At 43.8% G+C, this 18,949-nt stretch overlaps 1 protein-coding gene across 2 annotated transcripts in view; it reads left to right on the top strand.

The window, feature by feature from the left end:
• Nucleotides 1–2,895: 2,895 nt before the first annotated feature.
• The window catches only part of LDLR (low density lipoprotein receptor), a 39,860-nt gene continuing 23,806 nt past the window's right edge, over nucleotides 2,896–18,949 (top strand). For both annotated transcript variants that reach the window (XM_057489914.1, XM_036883538.2), the window contains exons 1-3: nucleotides 2,896–3,101; nucleotides 11,954–12,076; nucleotides 12,502–12,624. In XM_057489914.1, coding sequence (XP_057345897.1) covers nucleotides 3,047–3,101; nucleotides 11,954–12,076; nucleotides 12,502–12,624 — 301 coding nt within the window. In that variant the 5' untranslated portion in view covers nucleotides 2,896–3,046. The remainder of the gene's footprint in view (nucleotides 3,102–11,953; nucleotides 12,077–12,501; nucleotides 12,625–18,949) is intronic.

The following is an 18,949-nucleotide window of genomic DNA, read 5'->3' as shown; positions in this document are numbered from 1 at the left end:
CCACTTCCATTCGAGAAGTGGCCTCTGCACTCGCAGCACTGGGTAGGCCTGTGCATATAGACACATCCCTCCCTGTTCTTCCTCCTGGAGTCCTTGGGGACAAGGGGGTCTCTCAGGCAGTTTTGAATCTCCTCTGACCACCAACTCAGGGCTCTCTCCATGTTCTCAACACAGGTTTTCTTTTGAGTCTGATGTTCTGTTTAAAAGGAAGGACTGATAGCCCCATACAAAGTTTGAGTTCCAAATAAATCAAAATCCCAATGAAAGGGGAACTGAGAAACGGCACATCACTGATGTTATAGCCACACCAATGATAATTTCTCTCCTCTTCACTTACTTATTTAACCCTTAACTACAGGCAGGCCTGGAGGTAGAAGCCATGGTCTCTGACGTCCCATGGGTTATGGATGGAGATAACTGATGGTGACCTAGTCAAGGCAGGCACCCAATTCCACTTTTTGGGAGGCACCAACTTACCCTCTCTCTGCTGACTGCTGGGCCACAGGCCGTATTTCTTCAGGCAGAGACCTATTCTGATCTGAACCTCCTAAGGAATTAGGCAAAAACCAGGACAAGATGGGCTGCCCATTCAAATGAGGACCATGCCTACCCAGGGTTGGCTTAGGTGATTTTGCAAGCCCAGCAACTTTCAAATGAAGAGAAGCACAGAGGAGGATTATTTGTAAGTGCTTACAAGAAAAGTTTTCTCTGAAGAGAATAAACAAATATATACAGTTGTAATACAAAGACAGCCCCCTCTTAAAAAATAAAGGGAATCTATATATGATGTCTATTATGTGCCAAGAGTGGCTCTAATCACTATCTATATTAAATAAATATATATAATATATAAGTATATAATACATAATTATATAAAATACAGATTTATATAGTTTATAAAATATATGTTTACTTAATCCTCACAACACTTTTATGAGCGCGTTACAGAAAACCAACTGCAGGCTTCAAGAAGTAGAAGAGAAGTCAGTGTGACTCCGTCCCCAGGGCACTAATGGACCACGTCTGTGCGTGGCAGGGACAGCAGGCAGGTCTGGAGAAGAGCTTCCCAGGCCTTGGCATCTCCGGAATGTTCTTTTCAGCGCTTTTGTGGCCCTTTTCCAGGCCTGCCTTTATATCTACATAGAATTAGCTCTGGAGACATATTAAGCTCAGTTCCTTTTAGGAAGAGAGCCTCTTCCTGGTAACTCTTTCCAGGCCTGCTGAGGAGAAAGGACCTTCCACCACCAAATGGATAAGAAAAAGCCGGGCTCACAGCAGAAACTGAACTTGTGAGGTCTTGTAATTTTTCTGAAGGGAAATCAAACCTAGTACTCCTGACTTATAAAAAAAAGGAGCATATGGTATAAGGAATGAGATCTGATGGTGACTTGCATTCATAAAGGTGCCAACTCCCAGAACTTGCCCATCCACGCAGGTGTCCCCAGGTGATTGCTAATCACCTCATTTGACCCTGACCCTGAGCCAAGCAAGGGAAGGAGGCATTATTTTCTCCCCTTTGCAGGTTGGGCTCATTTACTCACCCAAGGTCTGCCTGATTCTAAAGCTGGAGCTCTTAACCACAGCCATCCCTTAGACAATGTTTCTCCCTGTGGATTAATCACCATTTTTCCTCCTGGGGTTTCTATCCTCCCCTTTTCGCCTCTGCGCTGTCTTCTCTCACGGGTTTCCCCATAAGCCGGCCAGGAAGTCGTTACGCTCTGCCAAGGTCAATTTGAAAAACCCGGGACAACTCTGCTCACTCCTGGGGGCAAGACTGCTAGACCCTTGGCGTGGTTCAGACAAGATTCTCGCACGTGCCTTTCTGGTAAGGGGCCTCTGACAATTCCAGGAATCCCCCAAGTGACTCCCTGAGTCTTAAAACTGCTTTCCTGCAAGCCCTCTGACATTAAGGCAACGGGCTTCAATTCTGAAAGCCCCATTTTGTTTTTATTTTGTTTTGGAGAGAGGAAGCTGTTAACTCCTTCTCCTAAAAGAAATGAATCTTTAGTCCAGACCCCTGCTATAGGATCCATTGATTTTAGACATGCTTTTTGTTAATAATTCACCCAATGCTTGGATACATTGGATCGTAAAACAGAATCCGTTTTGGGCTGTGCGTTCATGACGATTTTATCTAAATTCGCATTGACTACTGTTTAGATGGCAATTTAGAAGAACCATTTCAAAACCATGTGTGACTAAACTGGGTGAAAATCTATGTACAAACCCTAGACAGGAAAAGACAGGTAGAGAAAGGAGGGGCGAAAACTTCTGACGTTTCTGGTTTTTCCCTTTGAGGGAGGAGATGATCATTCACAGATTAGATGATGTGGAAGATGAGTGAGCCAGCCTTGGGCACCCAAAAGAAACATAGCAATTAAAAGTTGACAGAGCACAAACTTCCAGTTATAAAATAAACAAGTCGTAGGGATGTAACGCACATCATGGGGCATATATATAGTCAATCACATTGTAATTGTATTTACATTTGAAGGTGATGTGGTAACTAGGCTTATTGTGGTGACCATTTCACGACAACTACAGATGTCAAATCACTGTGTTGTACACCTCAGATGAATATATTATTGTATGTATTTTTACAATTACTACTAAATTGTTTTAAATAAATTTTTAAAAATTAAAGTTGAGATAAATTTGAGAGCGATCTTTCAGGAGACCCATGTCCCACTGAGGGCGCTCAGCTCTTTGCGGGCCACCAAAATACGCCCAACCCAAGCTGCCTGCCCAGGAAAGCTGTTTTGACAAGGGCTGGAATCCGAGTCGGGGCGTCAGGGGTTAAGGAGCCCATGTCACATCGGCCGTTCGAAACTCCTCCTCTCGAAACTCCTCCCTCGTAGTGAGTGAAGATGTTTGAAAATCACCCCACTGCAAACTCCTCCCCCTTTTGGGAACCCTCACATTGAAATGCTGCAAATGACTGGGGCCCCGCATGCAGTCGCCACCGGGCCGCGCGAAGCCCGGGATTCCAGCGCGGACACTGCGGACAGCAGCCCGGGCGGGGGCGTAGCCGGCGGAGGCTGCGAGAATGAGGAGCGTAGGGTGGGCGGTCGCACTGCTTTTCGCCGCGGCGGGGGCTGCAGGTAAGGCTGGCTCCAGGCGCCCGCGCGGGGTCGGAGTGAATCTCGCCGAATTTGGGGAGCTCCTAGTCATTGCTTTGGCCGGGGTGGGGTAGTGAAAAATCACCCCGTCCTTGGGAGACCTGTGGGAAATAGCACGAGGTCCTCAGATGGCTGGAGTCCTGAGCGGAGCTCGAGGGTTTGGGGAGCCTAGGGGGAGTCAGGGGGAAACGGGGGCGGTTTTCTCGCATGTCTCTCTCAGACGGGGAAACCCTCTCTTCTTCCCCAGAGAGGGACACGGGGATGTCAGGCTCAGGGAACCCCGAACACAGTTACTGTAGGGGCAAAGGTGACCCGAAGCGCGGCTGCCCAACGTGGAGGTCCCTGCTGCGGGCGCTCCCCCGCGCCAGGAGCTCCCGAGGCGGCTAAGTTGGCTTTGTGCTGCTTGAGGTCACCGCTGGCAGCAGGACCCGAGCAGATACCTCCACGGGCACCCCCTGCGCGGTTGTACCCAAGGCCACCGTCTCCAGTCCCGTCCCCAGCCCGTCGGGCCCGCCCCCCAGCTCCCATTGGGTGCGCTTAGAACAGGCGAGCCTCGAGTCACTCCCCTTGGCCAATGGGAGGCGGCGGCTGCAGAGACGCGCGCGGCGCGGCGCGGCGCGGGGTTGGCGCCCGAGCGGGAGCCGGGTTGGCGTGGAACTCCAGCCGCACCTGATTGTGCCTGAAGCTCCGGGAGTTGCCTCGTGTCGTCCGGGCCCCTGGAGCCACCCCCGCGAGTATGGCCGCGGTTTTCTCATTGGTCCGTGGCGAGGCCTTCCCACTTTGTCCTCTGGGGCGCCCGCTCACGACAGGCTCACCGACGTGCCTCAGGCCACCCTCAGGAGTCGGTCCCCTCCCAGAAGGAAACGTAGCCTCAGAAACTCCTGCCCCTCCTCGGATGGAAGCGAAAGGCGGAGAACTTCAGCCGGGGCGGGGCGGGACGGGGACCAGGAGCCAGCGACCCCGGAAGACCCATCGGAGTTGCCCTGTTCGTTGAATTGAACTGCCCACGTGACGATTTTTCGTTTTAGGGGGTTTCAAGTTTAGGTACGGGGCAAGAGGCCAGGTGGTGGCGATCCTGAGTTTTGCAGTGGTTTTAAAGAGCTGCGGGAGGCATTTGACCTCGCCCCGGGAGAATAGATAAATGGTCCTTTTCCGACTTACCTCCTCCTCTGACTATAAAAGGGTTGGGATCGCCTGATAAACAGGATTGCAGGGAGCTTTTTTTTCTTTTTATTGGTAGGGGGCTGGCTTTGAGTGGACAGCTTTGAACGCTTGGAATGCGTACCTGGGACACCGGTTTCTGCTGGGAAGGGAGGGTGGGAGGGGGGAGGCTGCTGCCGCAGAGGACTGTTGATATTGTAGTAATGAGGCCACCCAGCTGTGAGGCGGAGGGAGCGTTCCTTGATAACCTGTGTTTCACTCGCTGATGGACCCCATCCCTAAGAGGAAATGATGGCAGTGAAGCGTTGAACAAGACGTGTTGTTTAGTTTCCTTCCCCGGGTGGCTGAGGATCGGATGGATCCTCCGTGGCTCCAGGAGACTCCCCCAGTCCTGGTGTGTTTCTCCAGACTCCGGAGAGCTGGCAGCTACTTCTCACCTGGCGTGAACACCGCCCTGTGCATCTGCTGCAGCCCTGACTGCTCCAGCTTGCTGCCTCGCTGTCCTCAAAGCATTTGGGGTGGGGCTGGGGAGTCCTTGTCTGTTTGCTTTGGAGTCGGGCATAGTTGGACTCTGCCCTGAGTGCCTTCAGCCAGTTCAAAATTAGTGAACAATTGTGTGTTGTATCAGAATTGACAAAGGTTGCACCCAAACTCAGAGAAAGTGGAGCGGGTCCTCATAAAAGTTGTGTCTGTCTGCTTTATCAACGTGCCCCAGAGGGATTCTTTGGTCCTTGCTGGACAGACTTTTCTTCCAGGGCAACTCAGGCAAAAGATAGAGCTTTTCTGAGACTGTGTATCTTTAAGGGGCATTATGAGTCTCAATTCTGTCCACTCAGGATATTCTATCCAATTCTAGAAAGCTTTGTTGCTCGAGGCTTTGATGGCCCTTCACATTCCACAATTTTTATTAAGTACATGAATGGTACCCACACTTTCGTGGCTTTCAAGCAAGGGACTATTTGTTGCTAAGACACTAAAAGTAACCAAACAAAAGCCACCCTTCCCCAAAGGAGCAGACAACATTTACCATCTGGGTCACCCCTGGGGAAAATCCCCTGGCATCACCTCCTCTGGAAAAGAGCACCAGTAAATTGATTTCTAATTCATGACGGCTGAGTCTAAGCTCCAGCCATTTCTTTTCTTCAAAGAAATGCCTTCTGAACAACTGCCTTCAGCTGCCCGGGGGCGGGGCGGGGGGGGGGGTGGAACATCGAAAGTATTTACCACCTCATTTGTGTGCAGGATAAAAAGCAGAAATGTGTGTTCTCCATTTCTGTTTCGATAACCTTGTTGCTGACCTGTCACTCGTGACGGGAGAGATCGAAAAGTTAGAGTTTAAAGACTTTTTTTTAAGGCCTGGGGTAGGGGGCGATGGGATACGGTGTTTATGTAATTTTAGGCATCCCCAGTAATAAGGAGATGGAGGATTAGGACCGGTTCCAGTTTGCTTTGGCTGAAATTCAAATAAAACTGACATGAAAAACCCAAACCTTACATTTGCATCTGGGCGGGAACAAAGCCCATGGTTTCTTTGAGCTGCAGGTTTTGAAACAGGACTGGTTAAGTGCCTGTGCTCCGGATGGTGGTGTTTCCTGCTGTAGGGACGCCCATCTGATGCGCTGTCGCTGGTGCTCATTCTATATCTCATCACTGTATCTCCTAGTGATTCCGGGGTTCTTGTTTGTGGAGCTGAAGAGTGAACTTAGCAAACACCCAAGGTAGGAGAGCCAGGGAGAGGCTTTTATTTAGACACACAGTGAGGGGACAGAGCTCCTGGCGGGGACAAGAGAGCCCCTAGTGGTGCATTGTCTAGGGGTTTTATAGGCAGGTGAGGATTTTTGGGAACTTGAAAAAAAGCTTAGGGTGTGAACTTGTTAAGTGGTCCCTGAATATTTAAAATTAACACAAAAAATTTACTGCTCTGATTTCTCTCTGAGATACTGGCATCTTGGTCTGGGAGCATATGCCCCAAGATGGGCTGAATTATTGTCTGTTTGCTAAAGAGTAAGTAAAGAATCTTACTTCTTAACTTATTTGGTGTTAAAATGCTATCTTATCTTTAACATGGAATCCTTCCTGCCTTTTACTATGTTATCTGTGACTAAGGCTTGCTTGCTATATTAATTGCCCAGGTTATATATGACTTGATTAGGGGCAGGAGGAGGAAAAGCAGCATCTGGGCAAAGTTAAAGACGATAAGCCCGGGCCTTTTAGCAGGCTAAAGTAAATTTTACAACAGCCTCATTTAATTGACACAATGAAGACAGGGGCTAGGCTGAGGTATTTTCTTATCTGGGGGATGTTCAAACATTCCAGGCCACGTTACTCCTGGCTTTTTAGTTTTAACTAATCTCACTGAAGAATGCTTATATTCCTGGTTTGATATTTTACTTTAGAGAATGAATGTGTCTCTCTGACTGCTTAATTGTTTAATACAGAGTTTTGGTAGCGGTCTTTTTCCAGAGGCCCTCACCCTACTCTGACTACACCCATGGTCCCTGTCTCACCGGCAAGGTCAAGGGGCTTGATTTCCAGCTGTCTGCTGTCTGGCTGTGCCTGTAACAGTAAAATCCATCCACATCTCAGAGCTGATGGCCAGCTGCCGGATGACCTGTTCTGATAGAAATTGGTAGTGGTGGTGTCTTCCTGTTGGTGAGGTCAGCAGCCATCTGTGGCTACCAAATATCTGGGGGGGCTATTGACAGGAGAAGACCAGATGTCCACAAAAGGGGTTTACTGTTCTTAACCCTCTTTAAAGGGTCCTAAAGTGTTTTTTACTGCTTCCACTCTTTGCAGTTGCTCATGTTCCTTGTAAGTGAATTCGTGATAAAGGAACCTGCAATCATGTCCTGGTTGCAGGTGGGGATGTCAGAAGCTCCAATTCCAGGATCCTCATGGTGAATGGCCCTTGCTTGAACTTCCTTTTTAATTTTTTCTGAGTCCTAGAATATGCACCCTGTATGCAGGCAGCGAGAAGTGAATCACTTCCTCCTCCTGACACAATTTTGATTCAGCTGTGAGTCAGCGGGGTGTGGGGTGCCCTGTAGAGGCACTGTCAGGGAGACACCCTGTTCAGATCAGTCGTTGGGCAATTCAGTTATCGGTAGGTGTGACCACGGCAGGATTCCAAAACTCAACTCATTCTCCTCTTTATCTTCTGTCTCTCTGTCTCCTTGTCACCTGGGCTCTCCACCTTGGCCACCTCAAGCTTGACCTCCTTGTAATTCACAGGTCCCAAGTTCCTGTTGCTTCATCTAAATAATCCTTGTGTTTATCTTTATCATCTCTATCCCCCTTTACCCCACCCACCCCTCCCAACCTTCCTAATCTCACCTGACTGGTTTCCAAACTTCTAGCAGGAATCTTGGACGTGAACTTTGAAGACCCACAGTTTGTTTTCTTTTTAAATTGAGGTATAATTAAATACCATAAAATGAACAGATATTAAATGAACAGTTCAGTGAGTTTTGATAAAAGTCTGCCTCCGTGTAACCACCTCCCGTCAGGATACAGATTTTTGCTAACCTCCCAGAATATTCCCTTGTGCCCCATTCTAGTTTAATTACCACCCGCACATACCCGAGGCAACCACTAATCTGAGTTCTGCACTAGAGCTGAGTTTTGTCTGAACTACAACTTCACATTAATGCAATCAGAGTATGTCCTCTTGAGCAAAAGAAACCAGGCACATGTAATGTTTCAGAGATTCCTTGTGCTGATGCGTTTATCAGCCATTTGTCTTGTTGAGCTGTGGCCCCTTGGGTGGACACAGCGTCACCCGTCTGGTCTTTAGCTGGTGTTTATTATGTCAGGCTTAGCCAGGCTCCCTTTTTGTTTTGTTTTTCAATCCTCACATTATTCTTCCGGAAATAGAACTGCTCTTCTCCCCCATTTTACAGATGAGGAAACTGAGGCCCAAGGAGTCAGTCAGTTGCCCAAGTCCTTCTAGTTAAATGGTCTGCAGAGCCATTTAAACCCATGTCTGTTGGTTAATAACCACCGCACTACACTGCTTCTCAGGGAATCTACACAAAAGTGCTGGGTGAACCATCAAAGTAGAAATGATGCAGGGGACCATCTTTCTCCCATGGGTCTCCGCACCAGAAATGCCAAATCAGCTTTCTCCCTCTGTCCATGCATATTTGAGAACTCATATATACCCATAAATATGTAAGTAAGTAAATACAAAGTAAGTACACAAATAGTTATTAGAAAAAATATCTTTACAAGGAAAAGCAACCCAAATGTTAGTTTCATCATGCTCCATAGACTCCAGGGTGGTAAAAACATGATCTTTTGGCAATGTCCTCCAAACTTCCTAAAAATGGGGAACATTCCTTGACAGCTGTAATCAAGTCGTGGGAAACCATAGACCATCTTACCTTTTCCTGGCATCCTGTGGCTATGATATACCACCTTGTATAAATACAATACACTCCTGGTTTGCCAAAGTCAACCAGAGGAGAGTGATACAGTGAACAGATGGTGTCCCATTCTCTAGGAAGTTTCAAACTGGGTCCCAAAGTCCCCGGCCCCCAGAGCCTTCAGTCCAGGTTCCAGACTGCGTCAAGCCTGGCTAAAATGTTAAAAGGCATCTGGAGTTCTCCAGGTGAGAACTTCTTGTCTACCCCCATTGGAATGACCAAAGGCAACAGAAACCACTCGGGGGGGTTATAAAATTGGAGTAAAGGAATAAAGCCAGAGATACACAGTGATTGGGTTTATGGTTCTTTCACTTAATTATTTTATTTGCTTTTCAAAATTTCAAGAATAAAGCATTCTTAGAAGAAAGTCAGACAACTCTGAAGTGAATTAAGGAAGCCCCCTTGACCACTATTCCCTATGTAAAAGCACAGATAAGATTCTGTCGCTTAAAAAAAGATAGGACCACGTTGAACTATTACCAACTATACTGCAGCTTGCTTTTTTCTCCACTAAGATTGAGGGCAGCTTTCCATGTCACAACATAGGGTGACTGACACCTTTTTCAGTGGTTGTGTAGATTGTGCATATCTAGGTTTGCATGTATAGCTATATATCTACAGTTAGATAGAGATACACCTTTTTAAGTTAGGTTGTGAATTAATTAACTTGGAGACAATTCACGCTTCCATTTTGGCTGAGAATGGGGTGAGCTGGGGCCTCTGAACTCTCCAACATTTCACATGCTTGCTTTCATATATGGCTTCAAGCCCTAAAGGCCTCCTTCACCCCCTCCAATGCCCCACAAATCTTTATTTGCCTTCCTTATTTAAAATGGAAGCATTCTGATGTATGTAATCTTTTACTTTAAGGACTTTAAAAAAATAACCTCTTAATTTGGGGGTTAAAAGAAAAGTTGCAAAGATATTGTGGAGAATTCTATACCCCTCGTCCAGCTTCCCCCAATGGTAACATCTCACATACTGTCAAAAGTAGGAGATTAACTTTGGTATGTTACTATTAACTCTGAACTTCATTTGGATTCGATTTTTCCTCTCATGACCCTTTCTTCTTCTAGGATCCAGTCCAGTATTCCACGTTGCATTTGGCCCTAAGGTCTGATCACAGTCTCAACCAGTTGGTCTCCAAACTATTTGAATCATACACCGCCCATCAGTAAAGAAATTTTGCTCACGTCTACCCCAATATAAATATTCATTATATATTATGTCTATTATAAAACATAACTATACTAAAAAGCAGAAGTGTTGAAAATGTGAAATAAAAATCAAATGCACTTTAAAAATTGTCCTGTTATTCGTGGTGGCTTCCTACCACGATAGTTCAAATCTCAAGTCACAAGGTAGTTAGGGCAAGGTTAATCATTAGCAGTTGGGCACAATAAGTCACATTTCAAATAACGTTTTTGATCATCTGATCGTTTTTTTTTAGCCTGACATCTCATGTAGCCGATTGAAAGGTATATTTTGTCTTGGACATTAGGGGTAGGAGGGACAAAGAGCTCATTACTTAGGAGTAAGCATGTCAACACTGCCATTTAAGGCCACGGCCTGAAATCCACTCACATCTCGTTAGCTTAAGCTTGGTCATGGGGCCAAACCTAGGTGCAGGGGAGGTTGTGAGATTAAGGATCGTGTTTTGGGTGTTCTGCCCAGCTAAAACGTGAAGGTCTTAGTCATGTGCAGAAGGATGAGAACAAACATTTGGAAACATTATTCAGCAGTCTCAAAGCTAAATAAATATGCATGCAAGGTTTTTTTGTTTTTTGTTTTTTTCAGACAACCAAAGTACAATTTTACCTGTAACCAGTTTCTAGACCAAGTTTCTAGGCAATACTACCATGGGTAAAAACAAAGTGTGGATATTTAAAGAAAACATCAAGGGAAAAAGAAGTATCTGAATATATAAAAAGACTAACAGTTTGATCCTTCCTTTTTAAGATCTAGAGTGAAGGAGAGGCTTCTCTGATAGGGCAGGCAGAATCATTAAAGGATCTACTCTTTCCTATTCTTCCTGTCTGGAAGGTTCTCCTTGGAATAGAATCAATTTCTGGAGATGTAATTTCTGCTACAAGTATGAAGCATTCATTACTTACCTTTGTGGAAAACGAGCTAATGGCTACATTTTGCACGACCCATTAAAGTATTTTGGTTATGGCTAACATTCAAAATTAAGTGACAGAAGAAAAAAAATCTTATAAGTATAATGAAACACATAATAAGTGTAGTCAGCAACCAAAACTAATATTTTTACATACTATTTGCCTATAGAACATCTGACTCAACAGGAAAATCCTGTTAGCTTGTTTTATTGTTTTATGTTTTTTGTCTTATTTATTGATTGATAAAGCATACTGAATAAGCTGGATCATAATTTTATTGGCCCCATTGTTATATGATAGGGAATCAAAGTTTATACTTACAGATAAAAAGACTTCTATTATCAAGTATTGTCAATGAATAAATTCCAGTTCACATATAACAATGCATTCTAAATCAAATATCTAGATAATATCTAAAGCTAAATGCAGCCAATATTATTTTGATCTCTTTGCCAACGTGCAGAAATCACATATTTTAGGAAATTTCCCAAACTCTTACCTTGTCCTCACTTTTATCTGAAAATCTTCAGTTTTTTCATTTCCTAGAAAAAGTTTTCTCTATTATATCTTTTGCTAATATTTCTGTTCCATTTCTTTCAGTATGACCTTCAGATATATAACTATCTCTGCTGCTGAGTCTCTGTTTTCTGGCCTTTACATAAAGTATTTCTCATAATTTGTATCTCTTCATGTTTCCTTCCTTCCTACTGGAGAAAGCCCCTCATGTTTTCCTCCAGCTTAATGATTTAACAGTGTCAATTTTCCTCATTATTCTTTTCCAACACAGGTTTGTAATGTGCTGAATAATTTTCTTTGTGAATGTACAGGGAAGTTGTAATATTTTGTTCCCTTCTCCCATGGATCCAGTCTTTGGACTCAACAACCACTATGTCCAAGTCTTCCACACTTTTGACAAGTCTCCCTTTTGCATCTGTTCTTTACATTCTTTGCTCTACTTTTGGTTTATGAAATCTGATTTGTTGTGTGTGTTTCATTTCCTGGGAAGCAGACTATTATGAAAGGAATGTATTTCTGGTTCATTCTTCAGATGGCAGGAAATAGACATGGGTAACGTGGTCAGTTTCTGATTCTGACACCGAACCTTCCTTCCCCTTTCCTTCTCTTTCAGTGGAAGACATATGTCAGAGAAACGAGTTCCAGTGTCGAGATGGGAAATGCATCTCCTACAAGTGGGTCTGCGATGGGAGCGCTGAGTGCCAGGATGGCTCTGACGAGTCCCAGGAAACATGCAGTGAGTCCGCTTGGCGAGTGACACGCATCCTAACCCTTTTTGGTGATACCGGGTGACAGACGAGGTGAAAATCGATGAGCAAGTTGATGTATTCAACCATAAATTGGGAGGTGGGGAGAGAAGATCCTATGGAAACTTTCCTATCGTGGTTTTTTTTTTTTTTTTAACTGGAATAAAATTCATAAAACATAAAATTGACCATTTTAAACTGCAGTAGCCTTAATCCCATGCAACCACCACCTCTGTCTCATTCCCAAACCTATGCATCACTTTTAACAAGCTCCATCGGATACCCTTCACTTTGGCCCAGAAAGGTGGGCTTGGCACCCTCTTTCTGAAAACTGGGATTTTCCCTTGCAAAGCTAGGGCTGGCGAGGCAGGTCAGCTTCCCTGTGAGATAAGGCTCAGTCCTGTTTCTCCCACAGTGTCTGTCACCTGCAAGTCAGGCGACTTCAGCTGCGGGGGCCGTGTCAACCGCTGCATTCCTCGGTTTTGGAGATGTGATGGCCAGGTGGACTGCGAGAACGGCTCCGACGAGCAAGACTGTGGTGAGTGTGTCCCTCCCTCGGCAGCACGCGTGCCTGGCCGTGTCCCTGTGGCCCACCAGGTTCCAAGACGCCGTCAGGGTTGATTTCCTGCCCAAGCTGCATACCCGATACTCTTCACTTGGTTCCATCACCTGGGAGCTCATACCAAGGTCCCTTGCACCCCTTGAACCTCCGCTTGACCAGGAGGCATTGTGGGAAATAGCAGTGGTGCTGCCTCTGGAGGTGTCAGCACCCTGGGTGAGGCTCTCCTTGCTCAGTGCCCGCCACCACCACCACCATGGGGCACCTGCTCCGGGAAGCCCTCGGGACCACCACCGGCCACCCCGGGAGGCTGAACACCCAGTACAAACTCTCCCGACCCGACTCGATCTCCTAGCGAACCACTGAGAAGGGGAAAGCTTCCCTGAGCCCAGGGCTCTGGGAAGAAACAAGGCTGAGTGCCCTGGACAGGGCATCTGTCTTGGCTCTTTTTTTTTTTTTTTTTTTTTTTTAAATAATTATTTTTTATTGAAGGGTAGTTGACGCACAGTATTACATTACATTAGTTTCAAGTGTACAACACAGTGGTAGAACATTTATATACATAATTCTAGGTTCCAGCTATCACCCTACCAAGCTGTTACAATATCTTGACTATATTCCTTATGCTATACATTACATCCCGGTTACTTATTTATTTTACCATTGGAAGTCTGTCCTTCTTTTTTTTTTTTTTTTTTTTTTTTGTGAGGGCATCTCTCATATTTATTGATCAAATGGTTGTTAACGACAATAAAATTCTGTATAGGGGAGTCAGTGCTCAATGCACAATCATTAATCCACCCCAAGCCTAATTTTCGTCAGTCTCCAATCTTCTGAGGCATAACAAACAAGTTCTTCAATGTAGAACAAATTCTTACATAATGAATAAGTTACATAGTGAACAGTACAAGGGCAGTCATCACAGAAACTTTCGGTTTTGCTCATGCATTATGAACTATAAACAGTCAGTTCAAATATGAATACTCATTTGGTTTTTATACTTGATTTATATGTGGATACCACATTTCTCTCTTTATTATTATTATTTTTAATAAAATGCTGAAGTGGTAGGTAGATACAAGATAAAGGTAGAAAACATAGTTTAGTGTTGTAAGAGAGCAAATGTAGATGATCAGGTGTGTGCCTGTAGACTATGTGTTAATCCAAGCTAGACAAGGGCAATAAAACATCCACATATGCAGAAGATTTCTCTCAGAACAGGGGGGGTGAGGTTCTAAGCCTCACCTCTGTTGATCCCCAATTTCTCACCTGATGGCCCCCCTGCGACTGTGCCTGTCTTAGGTTGTCCCTCCCTTGAGGAATCTTACCCGTCTCTGGCTAACCAGTCATCTTCCGGGGCCATACAGGGAAATGTGAAGTTGGTAAGTGAGAGAGAAGCCTTATTGTTTGAAAAAGTTAGCTTTTTACTTCTTTGCATATTTATGCCCTGTGGCTTCTATGCCCAGCATTTGTCTTGAGGTATCTTTACCACTTGGAAGAATTATGATACTCAGTAAATTTGATATGAGGCACGAATTCTATTTAAGGGTTGTAGTTAGGAAGGAAGAAGAAAAGCTATAGAAGTAGCAGGCGGAAGAAAACATGGGAAGATTGATTATTTCTTTGATATATCTTCTTGTAGAGTAACTTCAGCATGTATAGGTTTTAAGCTACTACTTAAATTGCACACACACATTAACATAATAGGAGTATAGTTACATAACCAAAGCATATCTGTAATTACCAGCCATCTGCAGTGAAACCAAGAAAACCAGTTAGGCACCTTAGGCATTTGTGAAAACTTATCTATGATATGGTGGATATTGTCCAACTGAACTAGAACAGTCTGAGAGAAATCAGACAAATTAAAACAACCCATTCCTGGGGACTGTTCACATGCCATATGTTCTTTTAACAGTAAATAGTTTTTAGTTGTAAGACTTTGGAGCACTACAATTTGCACTTCTCCAAATTCTTGGTTGAGTTCCAACAGTATAGATCCAGTCCAATTTTGTTGTTTTACTGTATGCACAGGCCAGCTTAGATATCTCCTTCCTCATTCCCATGGCAAGTCCAGGAACTGGTGGGATGAGTGCATCTACAGCTGTAGCAGTGCGTGGATCTTTGTTGGGGTTTTTTGATGATCATCTTCTGGCATGAGTCTTCCAGAGAGTGCAGATGTTGGAAGTTCTTTTTCATATCGTATCTTAGTTCATTTTCGGGGTAGCCCAATTAGGCTTTGATCCTCTGTATAAACACAAACAGACCCTTTGCCTACACTTTTATATGCCCTTTATACCCTTGTGTAGAACTCGTTGGAGGTTACCACACAGGAACTGCCCTTTTTTTTTTTTTTTTTTGCTATCACTAATCTACACTTACATGACGAATATTATGTTTACTAGGCTCTCCCCTATACCAGGTCTCCCCTATAAACCCCTTTACAGTCACTGTCCATCAGCATAGCAAAATGTTGTAGAATCACTACTTGCCTTCTCTGTGTTGTACAGCCCTCCCTTTTCTCCTACCCCCCCATGCATGTTAATACCCCCCTACTTCTCCCCCCCTTATCCCTCCCTACCCACCCATCCTCCCCAGTCCCTTTCCCTTTGGTACCTGTTAGTCCATTGTTGAGTTCTGTGATTCTGGTGCTGTTTTGTTCCTTCAGTTTTTCCTTTGTTCTTATATTCCACAGATAAGTGAAATCATTTGGTATTTCTCTTTCTCCGCTTGGCTTGTTTCACTGAGCATAATACCCTCCAGCTCCATCCATGTTGCTGCAAATGATTGGATTTGCCCTTTTCTTATGACTGAGTAGTATTCCATTGTGTATATGTACCACATCTTCTTTATCCATTCATCTATTGATGGACATTTAGGTTGCTTCCAATTCTTGGCTATTGTAAATAGTGCTGCAATAAACATAGGGGTGCATCTGTCTTTCTCAAACTTGATTGCTGCGTTCTTAGGGTAAATTCCTAGGAGTGGAATTCCTGGGTCAAATGGTAAGTCTGTTTTGAGCATTTTGATGAACCTCCATACTGCTTTCCACAATGGTTGAACTAACTTACATTCCCACCAGCAGTGTAGGAGGGTTCCCCTTTCTCCACAGCCTCGCCAACATTTGTTGTTGTTTGTCTTTTGGATGGCAGCCATCCTTACTGGTGTGAGGTGATACCTCATTGTAGTTTTAATTTGCATTTCTCTGATAATTAGCGATGTGGAGCATCTTTTCATGTGTCTGTTGGCCATCTGTATTTCTTTTTTGGAGAACTGTCTGTTCAGTTGAAAAGGTTAGCTTTTTACTTCTTTGCATATTTATGCCCTGTGGCTTCTATGCCCAGCATTTGTCTTGAGGTATCTTTACCACTTGGAGGAGTTATGATACTCGGTAAATTTGATATGAGGCACGAATTCTATTTAAGGGTTGTAATTAGGAAGGAAGAAGAAAAGCTATAGAAGTAGCAGGCGGAAGAAAACATGGGAAGATTGATTATTTCTTTGACAAATCTTCTTGTAGAGTAACTTCAGCATATATAGGTTTTAAGCTACTACTTAAATTGCGCACACACATTAACATAATAGGAGTATAGTTACATAACCAAAGCATATCTGTAATTACCAGCCATCTCCAGTGAAACCAAGAAAACCATTAAGGCACCTTAGGCATTTGTGAAAACTTATCTATGATATGGTGGATATTGTCCAACTGAACTTGAACAGTCTGAGAGAAATCAGACAAATTAAAACAACCCATTCCTGGGGACTGTTCACATGCCATATGTTCTTTTAACAGTAAATAGTCTGTAGTTGTAAGAGTTTGGAGCGCTACAATTTGCACTTCTCCAAATTCTTGGTTGAGTTCCAACAGTATAGATCCAGTCCAATTTGTTGTTTTACTGTATGCACAGGCCAGCTTAGATATCTCCTTCCTCATTCCTATGGCAAGTCCAGGAACTGGTGGGATGAGTGCATCTACACCTGTAGCAGTGTGTGGATCTTTGTTGGGGTTTTTTTGATGATCATCTTCTGGCATGAGTCTTCCAGAGAGTGCAGATGTTGGAAGTTCTTTTTCATATCGTATCTTAGTTCATTGTCTGGGTAGCCAAATTAGGCTTTGATCCTCTGTATTAACACAAACAGACCCTTTGCCTACACTTTTATATGCCCTTTGTACCATTGTGTAGAACTCATTGGAGGTCACCACACAGGAACTGCTTTTTTGTTTGTTTGTTTGTTATCATTAGTCTACACTTACATGACGAATATTATGTTTACTAGGCTATCCCCTATACCAGGTGCCCTGTATAAACCCCTTTACAGTCACTGTCCATCAGCATAGCAAAATGTTGTAGAATCACTACTTGCCTTCTCTGTGTTGTACAGCCCTCCCTTTTCTCCTACCCCCCCATGCATGTTAATCTTAATACCCCCCTACTTCTCCCCCCCTTATCCCTCCCTACCCACCCATCCTCCCCAGTCCCTTTCCCTTTGGTACCTGTTAGTCCATTGTTGAGTTCTGTGATTCTGGTGCTGTTTTGTTCCTTCAGTTTTTCCTTTGTTCTTATATTCCACAGATAAGTGAAATCATTTGGTATTTCTCTTTCTCCGCTTGGCTTGTTTCACTGAGCATAATACCCTCCAGCTCCATCCATGTTGCTGCAAATGATTGGATTTGCCCTTTTCTTATGACTGAGTAGTATTCCATTGTGTATATGTACCACATCTTCTTTATCCATTCATCTATTGATGGACATTTAGGTTGCTTCCAATTCTTGGCTATTGTAAATAGTGCTGCAATAAACATAGGGGTGCATCTGTCTTTCTCAAACTTGATTGCTGCATTCTTAGGGTAAATTCCTAGGAGTGGAATTCCTGGGTCAAATGGTAAGTCTGTTTTGAGCATTTTGATGAACCTCCATACTGCTTTCCACAATGGTTGAACTAACTTACATTCCCACCAGCAGTGTAGGAGGGTTCCCCTTTCTCCACAGCCTCGCCAACATTTGTTGTTGTTTGTCTTTTGGATGGCAGCCATCCTTACTGGTGTGAGGTGATACCTCATTGTAGTTTTAATTTGCATTTCTCTGATAATTAGCGATGTGGAGCATCTTTTCATGTGTCTGTTGGCCATCTGTATTTCTTTTTTGGAGAACTGTCTGTTCAGTTCCTCTGCCCATTTTTTAATTGGGTTATTTGTTTTTTGTTTGTTGAGGCGTGTGAGCTCCTTATATATTCTGGACGTCAAGCCTTTATCAGATGTGTCATTTTCAAATATATTCTCCCATACTGTAGGGATCCTTCTTGTTCTATTGATGGTGTCTTTTGCTGTACAGAAGCTTTTCAGCTTAATATAGTCCCACTTACTCATTTTTGCTGTTGTTTTCCTTGCCCGGGGAGATATGTTCAAGAAGAGGTCACTCATGTTTATGTCTAAGAGGTTTTCGCCTATGTTTTCTTCCAAGAGTTTAATGGTTTCATGGCTTACATTCAGGTCTTTGATCCATTTTGAGTTTACTTTTGTATATGGGGTTAGACAATGTTCCAGTTTCATTCTCCTACCTGTAGCTGTCCAGTTTTGCCAGCACCACCTGTTGAAGAGACTGTCATTTCGCCATTGTATGTCCATGGCTCCTTTATCAAATATTAATTGACCATATATGTCTGGGTTAATGTCTGGATTCTCTAGTCTGTTCCATTGGTCTGTGGCTCTGTTCTTGTGCCAGTACCAAATTGTCTTGATTACTATGGCTTTATAGTAGAGCTTGAAGTTGGGGAGTGAGATCCCCCCTACTTTATTCTTCTTCCTCAGGATTGCTTTGGCTATTCGGGGTCTTTGGTGTTTCCATATGAATTTTTGAATTATTTGTTCCAGTTCATTGAAGAATGTTGCTGGTAGTTTCATAGGGATTGCATCAAATCTGTATATTGCTTTGGGCAGGATGGCCATTTTGACGATATTAATTCTTCCTAGCCACGAGCATGGGATGAGTTTCCATCTGTTAGTGTCCCCTTTAATTTCTCTTAAGAGTGACTTGTAGTTTTCAGAGTATAAGTCTTTCACTTCTTTGGTTAGGTTTATTCCTAGGTATTTTATTTTTTTTGATGCAATTGTGAATGGAGTTGTTTTCCTGATTTCTCTTTCTGTTGGTTCATTGTTAGTATATAGGAAAGCCACAGATTTCTGTGTGTTGATTTTGTATCCTGCAACTTTGCTGTATTCCGATATCAGTTCTAGTAGTTTTGGGGTGGAGTCTTTAGGGTTTTTTATGTACAGTATCATGTCATCTGCAAATAGTGACAG

Source organism: Manis pentadactyla, chromosome 12 (assembly GCF_030020395.1).
Source record: "Manis pentadactyla isolate mManPen7 chromosome 12, mManPen7.hap1, whole genome shotgun sequence".
Lineage (NCBI taxonomy): Eukaryota > Metazoa > Chordata > Mammalia > Pholidota > Manidae > Manis > Manis pentadactyla.
Note: the sequence above shows the minus strand (reverse complement) of the source record. Positions and strands in the feature narration are given on the sequence as shown.